Source organism: Pongo abelii, chromosome 15 (assembly GCF_028885655.2).
Source record: "Pongo abelii isolate AG06213 chromosome 15, NHGRI_mPonAbe1-v2.0_pri, whole genome shotgun sequence".
NCBI classification, from domain to species: domain Eukaryota; kingdom Metazoa; phylum Chordata; class Mammalia; order Primates; family Hominidae; genus Pongo; species Pongo abelii.
In genome coordinates this window covers 71,107,339-71,126,494 of record NC_072000.2, presented here as the reverse complement: position 1 = coordinate 71,126,494, position 19,156 = coordinate 71,107,339, and the positions used below count along the sequence as shown (strand labels likewise).

The following is a 19,156-nucleotide window of genomic DNA, read 5'->3' as shown; positions in this document are numbered from 1 at the left end:
ATCCAGCACTTTGGGAGGCCAAAGCAGCCGGATCACGAGGTCAAGAGATGGAGACCATCCTGGCCAACATGGTGAAACCCTGTCTGTATTAAAAATACAAAAATTAGCTGGGCGTGGTGGCACATGCCTGTAATCCCACTACTCGGGAGGCTGAGGCAGGGGAATCACTTGAACCTGGGAAGTGGAGGTTGCAGTGAGCTGAGATTGTGCCACTGCACTCCAGCCTGGCGACAGAGTGAGACTCAGTCTCAAAAAAAAGAAAAAAAAAAAATTGCTCCAGTTATGTAACGAATCAGCCCAAACCTAATGAGATCAAACACATTTTTTGTGGTAAATAAAAACTATCTTAGAGGCCAGGCTCTGTGGCTCATGCCTGTAATGCTAACACTTTGAGAGGTTGAGGAGGGCGGATTGCTTGAATCCAGGAGTTTGAGACTAGCCTGGGCAACATTATGAAACCCTGTCTTTACAAAAAATACAAAAATTAGCTGGGCATGGTGCTGTGTGCCTGTAGTCCCCAGCTACTTCTGCAGCTGAAGCAGGATAATTGCTTGAGCCTAGAAGGTAGAGGCTGCAGTAAGCTGTGATTGTGCCGCTGCACTCCGACATGGCTGACAGCAAGATCCTGTCTGGAAAAAAAAATTATCTTCACAATTACAAAGATTACTAGAATGCCCTGACTTGTATATCCTTCTGAGTTATCTGCACTTTTCATTGTTTTACACAATTTTACAACTTTGCAAGTGAAGAAAACCAATAATAATGTAAGTAATGATTCCTGCCCATAGAAATGCAAATAAGTTTAGTCCTGATCAGGAGCAACTAATCATTGGCCTGTATATCTTGCACGAATTTTCTATTTATAAATTAAATCCAGCCTTCATGACTGTTGACATATGTCTGTGTCCTTTCCATTCTTGTTTGAATTGGTGTAACAGCTTACTAGTTCTCTAATTAATTAATAAGTTAAATAAAATCTTTGGCACATATTTATTTTATACTTCTAAGTGTTATAACTCAACCTTTATAAAACTACCTTTTAACATGTATCACACTGTATTCTCCAAAGTATTTCATTATATTGATTTATCTATATATTTTTCTTACTCCACAGATATTTATAGCTTAAAGCTTTTTTGCTTGGATCAGTAAACTTCCAGAGTAAACACATTCGATTGTTTACAATTCTTAGATTGGGCAGTGCATCTTATCACTTAAGTATTTCAAACCATGGTAAAAAATCCCATTTCTTTTTCTTTCTTTCTTTCTTTTTTTTTTTAAATGGAGTTTCTCATCACCCAGGATAGAGTGCAATGGCACAATCTCTGCTCACTGTAACCTCTGCCTCCGGGGTTTAAGTGATTCTCCTGCCTCAGCCTCCCCAGTAGCTGGGATTACAGGTGCCCGCCACCACGCCTGGCTAATTTTTGTACTTTTAGTAGAGACGAGAGTTCACTATGTTGGCTAGGCTGGACTCAAACTCCTGACCTCAGGTGATCCGCCCACCTCAGCCTTCCAAAGTGCTGGGATTACAGGCGTGAGCCACCGCACCTGGACCCCAATTCTCATTTTTGAGGAGAGTTTGTAATTAGTTTGTCACTTCCCAAAATGTCTTCTTTTACTTTTTCTTTTATGAAAGGTGCTATAGCAGAGTAGTCAAGAATTCCCATCTTAGAATCAGACTGCCTAGACTTGAATACCCGTTCAGCCACTAAGTAGTTCCATGTTCTTAACTACCATGAGCTTCAGATTTCTTACAAGCAAAATGAGGATTTACGTAAAGAGCTGATATATATAAAATGCTTAGAAGAATGATTGGTATTCAATTAATATAATTATTTTAATATCTCAAAATCCTCATGGATAAAAGGAAACAATAAAACTGTATATATATAGTTTTAATATATATGTATACGTATACATAAACACATATATACGTATAAACACATGTATACATGTACATAAACACATGTATACGTGTACATGTATACATATAAACACATGTATACGTATACATAAACACATGTATACGTATACATGTGTACGTATACATAAACACATGTATACATATATATGTTAAGTGATTCTCCTGCCTCAGCCTCCCAAGTAGCTGGGAATATAGGTGCCGGCTACCATGCGGTGGTGTATACATGTATATGTATATGTTTGATAAACATACAGCATGTTTGTTTTATATATATATAAAACACACACATATACATACATATACACATACACATATATATATTCACACACACACACACATATATATATACAAATGATATGGATAAAAATATTGTTTTTTCCGTATCATTTACCAAGAGGAAATCACCAACTCTTTTTCTTCCCAGGGCAATCAGTAGATGTTCTTTCATACAATACAGCTTAGGGAGCATCATTATTGTTTTGGATTTCTCCGGAAGATATAATTTCTGTCAGTGAAATGAGATTTCCTATTACAAATCTCCAAGGATATCTTCCCTCTTTGTCTTAAATTCTTTCTTTGCCTGTTGTTAATATTATTGAGTTTTGAACCTGTCAGTTGCCTTGAGGCTGCAAAGCATATTGTCACCTTCAGATTTGGATCCAGTCTCTCTGAAAATATCTTCATTTATTTTATAAATACAGAGGAGCAGGATTTATTTTCATCCTCTTCCTCCTTTAAGTCACATTTTCCAACCCTCTATCCTCTTGAATCAGGTTTTTTACTCAAATATGAAACTTCAGGGATTCCTATTTGATACATTTTAGTCATTATTAGGAAAATGTCTTATTTCTTTGATGATACAGTACATATTGAGGTATATTATAATAGTTAAGATACTTTTTAGTTATGGACAACAGTAATCTCTATTAGCTTATTGGCTCATGTAACCAAAAAGTCAAGCAGTCTGTATAGTTCAAGAAGGGCTTGAATGAGTGGTTCACAAAATGTTACTGGGACCCAGTATCTCTTTTAAACTTCTGTTTCTCAGGATTGTTTCTTATTGCTAGTTCCATCATAGCAGGCATTCCATTCACGGACCCAAGATGTAATTCTTGGGGTTGTATATTTCCTCATTCATGTTCAGCAGGAAACAGAGAATCTGTGTCCCGCAGTAGTTAAATTAAAATCTAAGAGATGAAATCCACTGGCTCTGACTGCTTTGAATTACATGATCCTTTAACTAATGACTGTGGCTAGGTGAAATGGGTATGCTGATTATACAGTATTAAGCCAACCTACCCTGGAGGTTTAGTCAATTCCACCCAAACTACATGACTGGGAAATGTGGCATAGTGCTAGGAAGAGGGAATGGAAAATGACTGCTGGACAGATAACGAACAAATGTCAATTACAAGAGGCATTTCTTAAGTCTCTATCTCCTGAAATAGCAAGCTGATTAATTTTGCAGTAAGTAGCAATGACCTCATTAGTAACTACTGAACAGTCAGTACATTGACCAAGTTTCACTTTTTGATTACTAGAAGTAGATAATTGAGTTAGGAAGGTAAAGAAGTAATTTAAAAAAGCAACTCTTCAGCTAGGCTGTGAACTCTCTCTCTTTTTTTTTTTTTGAGACAGAGTCTTGCTCTGTCACCTGGGTTGAAGTGCAGTAGTACGATCACAGCTCACTGCAACCTCGACCTCCTGGGCTCAAGTGATTCTTCCACCTCAGCCTCCCAAGTAGCTGGGACTACAGGCATGTGCCACAACGTCTGGCTAATTTTTGTATTTTTCAGTAGAGATGGGGTTTTGCCATGTTGCCCGGGCTGGTCTCAAACTCCTGGGTTCAAGATATCTGCCCACCTCAGCCTCCCAAAGTTCTGGTATTACAGGCATGAGAAACTGCACCCAGGCCCTAGACTGTTAACTTTTTATGGGCTGGAACAACCTGTTCATATTTGTATTCTGAGCAGTGAGCATAGTGTTTGATACCTTGAAAGAATTCTGCAAATACTTAATTCTTAATTTATAAAGTTTATAAAAATTTCTCATACATGTCATCTCCTGTACTAAAAATAATAATCTGTTGTGAGATACAGGATAATTATTATTTCCATTTTATAGATGAGAATTGAAGCTTAAATTTTAAGTAACTTGTCCGAATTATTAAGTGGCGAGGTAAGGGCTTATATCCAGGTTTTCCGTCTCTAAATACAAGATTTTAACATTATTCCACATTGCTTCACATACCTCAGATTGTGACCAGCTGAGGGAAATTGTAATTTTTCTTTCTAATAGGTAATCAGGTGCTCCCTTTCAATATTAATTTTACATAGGTAGAACTTGTAAAAGTAAGCCAAATAGTATATATAGATATTCCAAATGACTGTTCTCACATAGAGGTCTTCTGACACACTGACAACACACCAGGTCATTCAGAACCAATGGGACTCATTAATAAAGTTAGTGCTAGAGAAGCATTCAAAGTTAACATAACTTCTTTAGAAGCATCAAGGCCTTTCTTTTCATTATTTTCTGTTATCTATTTCTTCCTTTTCATTCTACTAGATAGATGCCCATGCTGAAGAACAACATTATACTCTTTGATATATTGTTAACTGTCATCTGTCACAGGAAACATAAACATGTCAGTCTACTTATAAAACTGAACATCTGTCAAAAGATCAATTACTATTTACAAAGGACTGTTAAATACCAGCTAATAAATAGTTAATCAATGAGAAAGTCTTTGCTGATGCTATATGAGAACATCCAGTTAGAACAGTTTTACAATCATTCTCAACTAGTTCCTCCAAAGAATTAAACCCTAATAATTAACTTATCTCCTATGCATCTAGAATGGTATTAGTTATGTACAATCCTTGGGAGAACTGAAAAATGGGCCACTCAAATAATTTTTGATGTACTAATCTTAACCTTAGCTCCTGGAGGGCATGTCTAGACTTGCCTTGGGCCAGAAAGGCATTCACTGTCCTGAAGGGAGAGATCCAGGCCTGGCAGGACTCACCAGTGCTGACTAAAAAGCCCTTGGGTCTTGAATAAACATCAGTGGCAGCCAAGCAGTAGCTGCCATGAGCCTAGAGTGATAATGGCCATAGGGAGAGACTTCTGCTTGAGGAAAGGAGAAGGAAAAGTAAAGAGGACTTTGTCTTGCAACCTGGTAAAATAAACACCAAGAAGATTCCTAAAGCCTCCCATCCCAGGACCTGCCTAGCTCTTGGACGGCATTTCTAAACCCACCTTGGGCCAGAAGGGGACCTGCTGCACTGAAAAAAAAAAAAAAAAAGCCTGGTCTTGGCAGGATTCCCCACCTGCTGACTAAAGATCTGTTGGTCTTTCAGTAAACACAAGCAGCAGCCAGAAAATAGTTGCCACAGGCCTTGGGCAAGACCCAGTACTGTGCTGGTTTTAGGAGTGACCCAACACAGTACCAGTGGTGGTGGCCACAAGAGTGCTTGCATTAACCCTTCCCCAACTCCAGGCAGTTCAGCACGAAGAGTTTGTTTGGGGAAAAGTAAGGGAAAAGAACAAGACTCTGCCTGGTAATCTAGGGAATTCTCCTGGATCTTATTTAAGATCACCACGGCAGTACCTCTATAAGAGTCAGAGTACCTCTGCAAGAGTCACAGCATTACTAGAGTTGGGGTGCCCCCTAATGAACATATGGACTCAGTGACCAGACTTAGATCACAACATTTAATTCCCTTTGAGTATTTGGAAAGCCTTCCCAAGAAGGATGGGTACAAACAAGCCCAGACTTCAAAGATTAGAATAAATATTCAGACACTGATGAACAGCCACAAGCATGAAGACCATCCACAAAAGCATGGCTTTGCTAAATGAATTAAACAAGGCACCAGTGACCAAGTCTGTAATGACAGAGATATGTGACCTTTTAGACAGAGAATTAGAAATAGTTGTTCTGAGGAAGCTCAGCAAAATGAAAGATAACACAGAGAATGAAATCAGAATCATATCAGATAAATTTAACTAAGAGACTGAAATAATTAAAAACAACCAAGCAGAAATTCTGGAGCTGAAAACTGAAATGACAAACTGAAGAATATACCAGAATCTTTCAACAGCATAACTGATTAAGCAGAAAAAAATCAGTAAGCTTGAAGACAGGCTATTTGAAGATACAGTCAGAATAGTCAAAAGAAAAAACAATAAAAAATAATGAAGCACACCTATAGGATCTAGAAAATAGCCTCAAAGGGCAGTAAGAGTTATTGGCCTTAAAGAAAAGGTAGAGAGAGACAGAGAGATCAGGGCAGAAAGGTTATTCAAAGAGATATTAACAAAGATCTTTCAAAACATAGAGAAAGATATCAATATTCAAGTACACGAAGGCTATAGAACACTAAGCAGATTAACCCAAAGAAGACCACCTCAAGACATTTAATAATCAAGCTCCCAAAGATCAAGGATAAAGAAAGGATCCTAAAAGCATCAAGAGAAAAATAACAGATAACATATAAAGGAGCTCCAATATGTCTGGCAGCATATTTCTCAGTGGAAACCTTACAGGCTGGGAGAGAATGGCAAATTTTAAAATGCTGAAGGAAAAAAACTTTTACCCTACAAAATTATATCCTGTGAAAATATCCTTCAAACATGAAGGAGAAATAAAGACCTTCCCAGATAAACAAAAGCTGAGGGGTTTCATCAACACCAGACTTATTTTACAAGAAATGCTAAAGGGAGTTCTTCAATCTGAAAGAAAAGAATATTAAAGAGAAATAAGAAATCATCTGAAGGCCCCAAACTCTCTGGTAACAGTAAATACACAGTCACAGAATATTATAACACTGTTAAGTGTGATGTATAAATTACTCATCTCATATCTTGAGTAGGATGACTAAGAGATGATCTAAAAAATAATAACTATAGGTATGGTGGCTCATGCCTGTGATTTAGCACCCAGACAGGGCAAGGTGGGTGGATCACTTGAGCCCAGGAGTTTGAGACAAGCCTGGGCAAAATAGTGAAACCCTGTCTTTACAAAAAATACAAAAATTAGTTGGTCATGGTGTTGCGTGCCTGTAGTCCCAGCTACTTGGGAGACTGAGATGTGAGGATTGATTTAGCCCAAGAGGCCGAGGCTGCACTGAGCTGTGATTATACCACTACACTCCAGCCTGGGCAACACAGTGAGACCCTGTCTCAGAAAAAAAAAAAAAACCTACAACTTTTTGAGACATACTATTATAAAATATAGATAGAAAAAATAAAAAGTTTAAAACTGGGGGGATGAATTTGAAGTGTAGAGTTTTTATCAGTTGTCTCTTTGCTCTTAACTCCTAGCAATCAAAGTTAAGTTGTCATTGGTTTAAAATAATGGGTTATAAGATAGTATTTGCAAGGCTCATGGTAACTTCAAACCAAAAAACTAACAATAGTTTCACAAAAAATACAAAGTAAGAAATTAAAACATACCACCAGAGAAAATCACTTTCACAAAAAGAAAGACAGGAAGGAAGGAAGAAAGAGAAGACCACAAACAACTAGAAAAAAAACAAAACAAAACAAATAATAAAATGGCAGTAGTAAGTCCTTACTTATCAATAATAACACTGAATGTAACTGAACTTAACTCTCCAATCAAAAGACACAGAATGGCTGAATGGATTAGAAAACAAGACCTAACAATCTGTTGGTTGCAAGAAATACACTTCACTTATAAAAACACACACAGATGGCTGGGCGCGGTGGCTCACGCCTGTAATCCCAGAACTTTGGGAGGCCGAGGCAGGCAGATCATGTGGTCAGGAGATCGAGACCATCTTGGCTAACACGGTGAAACCCCGTCTCTACTAAAAATACAAAAAATTAGCCGGGTGCGGTGGCGGGCGCCTGTAATCCCCGCTACTCAGGAGGCTGAAGCAGGAGAATGGCATGAACCCGGGAGGCGGAGATTGCAGTGAGCCGAGATAGCGCCACTGCCTGGGTGAAAGAGCGAGACTCCATCTCAAAAAAAAAAAAAAAAGAAAAAAAAGCACACACAGACTGAGAATAAAGGGATGGAAAAAGATATACCATGCAAGTGGAAACCCAAAAAGAGTAGCAGTAGCTACACTTACATCAGAAAAAATAGATTTTAAGACAAACACTATAAAAAGAGACAAGGAAGGTCATTTTATAATGATAAAGGGATCAATTCAGCAAGAGGGTATGACAAATCGTAAACATATATGCAACCAACACCAGAGCATCCAGACACATAAAACAAATATTATTATATTATTAGAACTAAGGAGAGAGACAGACCCTAATATACCAATAGCTGGAGACTTCAACACCCCACTTTAAACACTGGACAGATTCTCCAGACAGAAAATTAATAAAGAAACATTGAGGCTGGGCGTGGTGGCTCAGGCCTGTAATTCCAGCACTTTGGGAGGCGGATCGCTTGAGGTCCAGGAGTTCGAGACCAGCCTGGCCAACATGGTGAAACCCCGTCTCTACTAAATATACAAAAATTAGCTGGCATGGTGGCGCGTGCCTGTAATCCCAGCTACTCGGGAAGCTGAGGCAGGAGAATCGCTTGAACCTTGGAGGTAGAGGTTGCAGTGAGCTGAGAATGCCCCACTGTACTCTAGCTTGGGCAACAAAGCAAGACTCTATCTTAAAAAAAAAAAAAAAGAAACGTTGGACTTAATCTCTATTACAGATCAAATAGATCTAATAGATACTTATGGAATATTTCATCCAATGGCTGCAGAATACACATTCTTCTCAGCACATGAATCATTCTCAAGGACAGACGATATGTTAGGCCACAAAACAAGTCTTTATAATTTCAAAAAAACTGAAATCATATGTATCTTATCTAACCCACAACAGAATAAAACTAGAAATCAATAAAAAAAACTTTGGAAATGATACAAACATATGGAAATTAAACAATATGCTCCTGAATGACCAGTGGGTCACTGAAGACATCAAGAAGCAAATTAAAAATGTCTTGAAGCAAATGAATATGGAAACACAAAACACCAAAACCTATGGGATAGGCAAAACAGTACTAAGAGGAAAGTTTATACCAATAAGCATCTACATCAAAAAAGTAGAAAAACTACAAATAAACAACCTAATGACACATAATAAAGAACTAGAAAAGCTAGAGAAAATCAAGCTCAAAATTAGTAGAAGAAAAGAAATAAAGATCAGAGCACCAATAAATGAAATTAAAACAAACAAAAAACAGTACAAAAGATCAACAAAATGAAAAGTTGTTTTTTTAAGAAAGATAAACAAAATTGCCAAATCTTTAGCCAGACAAAGAAGAAAAGAGAGAATACCCAAATAAATAAAATCAGAGATGAAAAAGGAGACATCACAATTATACCACAAAAATTCAAAGGATCATTACAGACTACTATGAGCTACTATATGCCAATAAGTTGGAAAACCTAGAAGTAGTGGATAAATTCCTAGATGCATACAACCTACCAAGATTGAACCATGAAGAAATCTAAAACCTGAATACAGCAATAAGTAATGAGATTGAAGCCATAATAAAAAGTCTCCCAGCAAAGAAAAGAACCAATAGCTTCACTGCTGAAGTCTACAAAATATTTAAAGAAGAACTGATACCAATCCTACTCAAACTATTCTGAAAAATAGAGAAGGAAGGAATAATTCTATACTCATTCTACAAGGTCAGTATTACCCTGATACTAAAACCAAAGACACATCAAAAAAAGAAAACTGCAGGCCAATATCTGATTAACATTGATGTAAAAATCCTCAACAAAATGCTAGTACAGCAAATTCAGAAACACATTAAAAACATCATTCATCATGACCAAGTGCGATTCATCCCAGGGATGGAAGGATGGTTCAACATATACAAATCAATCAATGTGATACATCATATCTACAGAATGAATGACAAAAACCATATGATCACTTCACTTGATGCTGAAAAAGCATTTGACGAAATTCAATTGCTTCATGATAAAAACCCTAAAAAAACTGGGTATAGAAGGAATGTTCCTCAACATAATAAAAGCTATATGCAACAGACCCACATCTAGTATCATACTGAATGGGGAAAAACTGAAAGCCTTTCCTCTAAGATCTGGAACATGACAAAGATGCTCACTTTTACCGCTGTTATTCAACATAGCATTGGAAGTGCTAGCTAGAGCAGTCAGACAAGAGAAAGATATAAATAGCACCCAAATTGGAAAGGAAAAGATCAAATTATCCTAGTTTGCAGATGATACAATATTTGGAAAAACCTAAGACTCCAGCAAAAAATCATTAGAACTGATAAGCAAATTCAGTAAAGTGGCAGGATACAAAATCAACATACAAAAATTAGTAGCATATTTTTTTCTTTTTGAGATGGAGTCTTGCTCCATCACCCAGGCTGAAGTGCAGTGGCACGATCTTAGCTCACTGCAACCTCCGCCTCCCAGGTTCAAGCAATTCTCCTGTCTCAGCCTCCTGAGTAGCTGGGACTACAGGGGCCTGCCACCACACCAGGCTAATTTTTGTATTTTTAGTAGAGACGCGGTTTCACCTTGTTGGTTAGGCTGGTCTCGAACTCTTGACCTTAGGTGATCCAACCACCTCAGCCTCCCAAAGTGCTTACATGTGTGAGCCACCACGCCTGGCCAATTAGTAGCATTTCTATATGCCAACAGTGAACAATATGAAAAAGAAATTAAGAAGGTAATCCCATTTACAATAGCTACAAAGAAAACACATAGGAATAAATTTAACCAAAGAAGTAAAAGATTTCTATGATGAAGTATAAAACATTTTTGCAAGAAATTGAAGTGGACACACACAAAAAGGAAAGACATTCCATATTCATGGATTGGAAGAATCAATATTGTTAAAATGTCCATACTTCCCAAAGCAATCTATGGACTCAATGCAATCCCTATCAAAATACCTTCACAGAAACAGAAAAAATAATCATAACATTTATATGGAAGCACAAAAGATCCAGAATAACCAAAGCTATCCTAAGCAAAAATAAAAACAAAACTGGAGGAATCAAACTACCTGACTTAAAATTATACTACAGAGCTATAGTAGCTAATACATCATGGTACTGGCATAAAAACAGACACATAGACCAATGGAATAGAATAGAGAACCTAGAAACAAATGCATATATGTACAGTGAGCTCATTTTGACAAAGGGGTCAAGAACATACATTGGGGAAAGGACAGTCTCTTCAATAAACGGTGCTGGGAAAACTGGATATCCATATGCAGATGATTAAAACTAGACACCTATCTCTTGCCATATATAAAAATCAAATCAAAATGGATTAGAGACTTACATACTTAAATCTAAGACTTGAAACTATGAAACCACTACAAGGAAACATTGGGAAAACTCTCCAGGACATTGGACTGGGCAAAGATTTCTTGAGTAATACCCCACAAACACAGGCAACCAATGAAAAAATAAACAAATGGGATCATATCAAGTTAAAAAGCTTCGCATAACAAAGGAAACAATCAAGAAAGTGAAGAGAATCCAAGGAATGGGAGAAAATATTTGCAAACTATGCATCTGAGAAGGGATTAATAACCAGACTATATAAACAACTCTATAGGAAAAAACATAAAACAATCTAATTTAAAAATGGGTAAAAGATCTGAATAGATGTTTCTCAAAGGAAGACATACAAATGGTAAACAAGTATATGAAAAGGTGCTCATCATTATTGATCATCAGATAAATGCAAATCAAAACTATAATGAGATATCATCTCTTCCCAGTTAATATGGCTTTTATCCAAAAGACAGGCAATAATGAATGCTGGTGAGGATGTGGAGAAAGGGGAACACTTGTTCGCTATTGGTGGGAATGTAAATTGGTATAGCCACTACGCAGAATAGTATGGAGGTTCTTCAAAATACTAAAGACAGAACTACATATGATCCAGCAACACCTCTACTAGGTATATATCCAAAAGAAAGGAAATCAGTATATTAAAGAGATATCTGCACTTCCATGTGTATTGCAGCATTATCAACCTGAGTGTCCATCAGCAGATGAATAAAGAAAATGGGGTACATATGGAGTACCGATCAGCTATAAAAAAGAATGAGATCCTGTCATTTGCAACAACATGGATGGAACTGGAGGACACTGTTAAATGAAATAAGCCAGGCACAGAAAGACAAACTTTGCATGTTCTCACTTATTTGTGGGAGCTAAAAATTAAAACAATTGAACTCACGGAGATAAAGATGGTAGAATGATGGTTACCAGAGGGTGGAGAGGGTGGGGAGGAGGAGTGGGAAATGGGGATGGTTAATGGGTACCCCAAAATATAGTTAGATACAATGGATAAGATCTAGGTAGCACAACAGGGTGATTACAATCAGCAATAATTTGTTGTACATTTTAGAAGAAATTAGGGAAGACAATTGGAATGTCTGTAATACAAAGAAATGATAAATGCTTGAAGTGATGGATACCCATTTCCCCTGATGTGATTATTACCCATTGTATGCCTGTATCAAAATGTCTCACATGCCCCATAAATATATCCACTACTATGTACCCCACAAAATTAAAATTTTTAAAAAGTCTTCATTTGGTAGTATCTTCTAAGAGACTATGGATGCTAAGTTGTTGGTTTTTTTCTCTCCAAATTTTGGGTGTTTTGCTTCCTAAGTATTTAAAACCAAATTTCACTTTATTATTTCTTTTTCTTCTCTGCCCCTCTCATTTTATATCCATATTAGGGACTTAGATCGTTTTTTTTTTTCATCCAATGTCTAAATTATCACTGTTTAATGATTTTTATGTATCAGTTTAATCTTTTACAACCTGGCATTTTTTTTGCAAGCTATCATTCAGCCACTGACTGAATAAACAAATATGCACCTAAAAAGTTTACTTATGATGAGGAATCACAGAATTTATATCAAAATTCAACTCTGCAATGGTTGTAATGAAAGCTCAATGAATGAAAAAAAAATGAGATGCAAAATCATGAGAAAAAACAGGAAGGTTAATACAAATCAACTATTTGCTTGACCAATCTGTCTAGATTTTAAGACTCAAAGTGATTCTCTTAAGAGGTAATTTTAAGCCAGGCAATTTGTTTAAAGATATCTGATGAAATTGGTAAGACAAAAATAACTTCTGAGCAATGACTTTCTTGCAAGTAATTTGATAAAAGTTCATTGTCACAAATGACAGAATCTTAATGATAGCAGAGTACTTTAGTCACAGGAGAAACTCTATTAAATTCCTTGATGGATATACTCAATGGCACTTACACTTTCACAAGAAAGCAATGCTGAAAATCCATCAGAATAAAACAACACATCTTCCATATGTTACAGCCTATCTCCAAGGAGAGGAAGTAGAATACATATTTGGAAAACCATTAATGCAAAAGCCTCTTGTCTTACCCGTTCATCTGTTGAATGATGGGAATAATTGATGAGACCAGGGATGGGCTGTTCACCGTGTGCCATGACAACAGCAGGACTGGTGTAGAATGGATGCTTCTAATGCACAACACATAACAACTATGAATATAGTGACAGGAAAACATGAAACTATACAAGCAAAATGACTAAAAAGGAAAAAAGGTAAAAACAAATGGAAAAATGAAATGCTAACATTTTCCAAATGTAGAATGACAGAATCAGCTTAGATTTTAAATGCCATAAGCTTCTCTCCTAAAATTGAAATTTATGGCACTTCTTACTCTTAATTCAGAGTAAAGGAAAAGGAACATATAATGATTTTAAAACGCACCTGTTTCACCAACTGGTTTCATAAAAAAAAAAAAATCACACAAAACTTAAATACTTACTAGCCTTAAGTAAGCACTTACTGGATCACTGAATGGACACTTCAAAAGGATTTCTCAATGATTCTAATCTATATATTATTTAAAAAAAACCTCACAATGCTCATAGCCAAAATAACTGGATAATCCATAAAATCTGAGAATAACTTCACATAGCAATTAAATTTTCAATCTTTATGCTCTTAATGAAAAATCATAATTTCCAGAATTGATATGCTACTTTCTGAAGATATTAAGGCATACTAGGTGGACTTTAGTAGGTATGAAGAATAAACCATGTTCTATAACTTTAAGACAGTTAAATTTACTCAAGTAACTCATGGTAGTATATTTACCCACAGAGTTGCCCAAAGAGAATTTGTAATACTTTGATATTGTCCTAATAATATTTCTTAAAGTAAAAATGCAAATATATCCATTTCCTATCTTTACCACTAGGGTAATTTGTGTCAAGCAATGTTTAAATAAGTTATTAGTTAAAAAAATTCAACAATTGCTGAAAAGCTTTGTCCCTTTAAAAATCTTTATTAATCTTTCCCTACTCATTTCTTGAATCACCTAAGGTCTTTTACCTTCGGTTTGCTGTTCCTTTAAGAATTTGTGAAGTTTTGATATTTTGAATATATAAACATTATATATTTAATATGTCCACAAAAATGACATCTCCAAAGAGTTCTAAAATGTCACATTGTTTATCATTGTAGCTGTTACTTCAATAGGCAACAGCTCATCAGTAATGCCTCAGAACTCAGAATTAACTTCAGTGCCTTCAAGGAATCTATATCAAGAAGGAAACATAGTAGTGGAGTGTCATGGACATCCCAGTTATTTTTTTAGGGTTCTCTGAAGAAGTATTAAATGTAGGGAGGGATGGGATGGAAAACAGATGAAACCAGTACATTTACCTGTGGGTCCTTTAGGCCTCTGAGTATCTCTCATCAGACTTACCTTGGCAGCAATGGCTGCTGCAGTTATATGTGATGAGGAACTATCTTCTGTTGAAGCAACACCACTGTCTTTCTTCTCTTCTTCCTCTTCCTCACATTGAACCCCTTTGTCTTCTGTCTGTTTATGGGGGCTGGTAGTAGGAGGAGGGGAAAGAGGGGGTGGTGGGGAAGGCAAATCTTCAAGTTCATCATGCACCTCCTTTACTTTTACAATGGCATCACGTAAAAGGTCAATGGCATGAGGTAGAGCTGGCAGTATGAATTGAAAGCATTCCTGTATGCAAAAGAAAGAAAAAAAATTAAGATGAAGCACTTTTGTAATTATATAAGATGGTGGCAATCAAATTGTTTCGTGATTTTGGATCTGCATTTTCCTCCATCAATCTCAGAATGAATCACATGTAAAACATTGTCTTAGCAATATGCCATGAAGTAAGCATAACATATATTACAGTATTCTCCATAAGCTAAGGAACTACAGTGCTACAATGTTGGTTATATCAAACATTAAAAATGACCACTCTTTTAATTGAAATTAACTTTTAAATGTTTATAGGAGTATGTGCTGTGAAATGATCTAAAATTTGTAATATTTTTGTCATGAACTGTACTACTCCTAATTATTGTGATGTAATAAATATAGTTACAGTGACAAAAAAAAAAGCATACACTCTGCTGACTATTCCTTTTGCTATGCAAAAAGCTCCTTAGTTTAAATTAGGTACCAGCTATTTATCTTTGTTTTTATTGCAATTGCTTTTGGGTTTTTGGTCATGAAATCCTTGTCTAAGCCAATGTCTAGAAGGGTTTTTCCAATGTTATCTTCCATAATTTTTATAGTTTTAGGTCTTAGGTTTAAGTCCTTAATCCATCTTGAGTTGATTTTTGTATAAGGTGAGAGTTGAGGATCAAGTTTCATTCTCCTACATAGGGCTAGCCAATTATCCCAGCGCCATTTGTTGAAAAGGGTGTCCTTTCCCTACTTTATGTTTTTGTTTGCTTTGTCGAAGATCAGTTGGCTCTAAGTTTTTGATTTTATTTCTAGGTTCTCTATTCTGTTCCATTGATCTATGTGCCTATTTTTATACCAGTACCATGCTATTTTGGTGACTATGGCCTTATAGTGTAGTTTGAAATCACATAATGTGATGCCTCCAAATTTGTTCTTTTTGCTTAGTCTTGCTTTGGCTATGTGGGCTCTTTGTTGGTGCCATATGAATTTCAGAATCGTTTTTCCTAACTCTGTGAAGAATGATGATGGTATTTTGATGGGAATGGCATAGAATTTGAAAATTGCATTTGGCAGTATGGTCATTTTCACATTATTGATTCTACTAATCCATGAGCATGGGATGTGTTTACATTTGTTTGTGTCATCTATGATTTCTTTCAGCAGTGTTTTGTAATCTTCACAATCTACTCATCTGACAAAGGGCTAATATCCAGAATCCACAATGAACTCAAACAAATCAGTAAGAAAAAAAAAAAACAATCCCATCAAAAAGTGGGCTAATGACATGAACAGACAATTCTCAAAATAAGATATACAAATGGCCAATAAACATATGAAAAAATGTTCAACATCACTAATGATCAGGGAAATGCAAATCAAAACTGCAATGCAATACCACCTTACTCCTGCAAGAATGGCCATAATCAAATAATCAAAAAACAGTAGATGTTGGCGTGGATGCGGTAAACAGGGAACACTTTTACACTGCTGGTGGGAATGTAAACTAGTGAAACCGCTATGGAAAACTGCAGAGAGTCCTTAAAGAACTAAAAGTAGAACTACCATTTGGTCCAGCAATCCCACTACTGGGTATCTACCCAGAGGAAAATAAGTCATTATTCAAAAAAGACACTTGCACACACATGTTTATAGCAGCATAATTCACAATTGCAAAATTGTGGAACCAACCCAAATGCCCATCAATCAATGAGTGGATAAAGAAACTATGAGATATATATATATGATGGTATATTACTCAGCCATAAAAAGGAATGAATTAACACCATTTGCAATGACCTGGATGAGATTACAGACTATTATTCTAAGTGAAGTAACTCAGAAATGGAAAACCAAACATCGTATGTTTTCACTGATATGTGGGAGCTAAGCTATGAGGACGCAAAGGCATAGGAATGACACAATGAACTTTGGGGACTTATGGGAAAGAGTGCGGGGGGTGAGGGATAAGACAACAAATATGGTGCAGTGTAAACCTCTCGGTGATGGGTGCACCAGGATCTCACAAATCACCACTAAAGAACTTACTCATGTAAGCAAATACCACCTGTATCCCAATAACTTATGGAAAAATTAAAAAAAATAAGATTGAGGACAGGCATGGATGGTCAGAATCAGATTCTCTAAAAAAAAAAAAAAGGGCATGCACTGCCTTTTTTAAAAAGTAAAATTTCTATATACAACTTGGTAGTTTAAAGATGCATTATGAGAAAGACAGGAAAGATAGGAAAGAAGCCCAAGAGTTTGAGGCTGCAGCGAGCTATGATTGTGTAACTGCATTCCAGTCAGGGTGATACAGTGAGACTCTGTCTCTAAAAATAAATAAACAAATACATTTTAAAAACTTGTATACTACCCTCTTTTCCATCCCTTCCTCCCAAGAGAAAACCTACATACTCACACACATACACATTTAATTCTTGGGTTATTTCTATAACTCTTAAATGATTTATGCAAAAATCCTGAAGAAACTAGGAGCCCTCCATCCCTTGTTCCCAACCTCCTGAGTCAAGACCATTTCTTGATGTGATTCATGCCAAACACTTAAGACACTGCTGTATTTTGGATGGGTCAAATCTACTTAACCTTTTTTTTTTTTTTTGAGACAGAGTCTCACTCTGTCACCCAGGCTGGAGTGCAGTGGCGCCATCTTGTCTCACTGCAACCTCCGCCTCCTGGGTTCAAGCAATTCTCTGCCTCAGCGTCCTGAGTACCTGGCATTACAGGTGCCCGCCACCATGCCCGGCTAGTTTTTTTTTATTTTTAGTAGAGACGGGGTTTCACCATCTTGGCCAGGCTGATCTTGAACTCCTGACCTTGTGATCGGCCCACCTCGGCCTCCCAAAGTGCTGGGATTACAGACTTGAGCCCCAGCGCCTGGCCAAATCTACTTAATCTTTAATCCAAAAGTAGAGAGAAGCAACTGGGGGCCTTCCATGCAGAAACTGGGCTCAGGAGGCTAAGTAAAAGAATATGAATATTTATATCCAAGGCACTCAGGAACTTTTACACAGGTGAAAGAAACTTACGTCAAAGTGGCCACAAGATTGTTTAATAGGAGACAGACAAATGAAACTCTATGTTTACTGCTAGACACCAAACCTTTGTGTGAAATCTTGAATTTATGGGGAGGGAGAGTAGCCTGTACCTGTCTGTTACTTTCCTAATCCCGACCCCTCATTCTTGAACTGCAGGAGATTGAGCCCCTTTGGGCTTCGGTGACCTCACCACTGGGGTATGTTTATTTGATGGTTGATTTTGCTGTATTGTCTACTTCTTTTCCCATCTTCTAATCATTTTTTTAACACACATGCTGACTCTTTTCCTAACTACCATCATGAAATATAGCTAGGTAACATTGTACAGCAAGCAAAATATAAAATAAGCTTGTAAAGAGCACTGCATAAAGTTAATATAATCTGCTGCTGAGGTGCTCACTATTATCTATAACGTATCACCAAAAGAGAATCGGTAAGAACCTAAAAATCAGAATATGAGGCCAGACATATCTGCAGAAGAGGTGGACGTCTTTCTCTTTCACATTTGAAGTAACAGCTTAAAATCTAAGATTAAAAAAAAAATCTTAAAAATTTTTGGAGGGTTACATAATATCGGGAAAGATGTCTAATCTTTCGTCCTATCTTTGTATGGCTCAATCAGTTTACTCTTTAAAGATTGTGTAGTAAAGAATTTAACCCTGACTGAGGAGAGGTCTGGTCTTTACACTCAGCCTCTGGGAGTGATCTCTAGGTCCTTGGAATTTCATGCCTAATAGGAATGTCTTTGTTGCCTATGAACTTTGGGCACCAGAGACAGTCTAACAATGTTAGACTGCAGTTCAGGAATGAGGGAAAGGGATCAGGAAAAGAAGAGACAGGTATAGGCTACCCTCCCTCTCTCCCCATTAATTCAAGATTTCACACAAAGCTTTGGTGTCTAGCAGTAAACTGGACTTTCATTCATCTGTCTATTAAACAATCTTGTGGCCACTTTGACATAAGTTTTTTTGCACCTGCATAAAAGTTCCTAAGTGATTTGGGTATATATTCATATTCCCTTTCTTGGCCTTCTGACCCCACTTTCTACATGGAAGGCCCCCAATTGCTTCTCTCTACTTTAGGATTAAAGATTACAGGTCAGCCACACTGGCAGTAAGTGTTTGAGTCCCAGTAAAAGCTCTGGATACCAAAGGCTCAGGTGA

General features: G+C 36.8%; 1 protein-coding gene across 18 annotated transcripts in view; it reads right to left on the bottom strand.

The window, feature by feature from the left end:
• The window catches only part of GPHN (gephyrin), a 688,936-nt gene that overhangs the window by 253,554 nt on the left and 416,226 nt on the right, over nucleotides 1-19,156 (bottom strand). For 11 of the 18 annotated variants that reach the window (XM_024231223.3, XM_024231222.3, XM_054529730.2 and 8 more), the window contains 2 exons: nucleotides 14,707-14,979; nucleotides 13,352-13,450 (listed from right to left, as the gene is read on the bottom strand). In XM_024231223.3, the coding sequence (XP_024086991.1) occupies nucleotides 13,352-13,450; nucleotides 14,707-14,979 (372 nt within the window). 18 annotated transcript variants of the gene reach the window in all.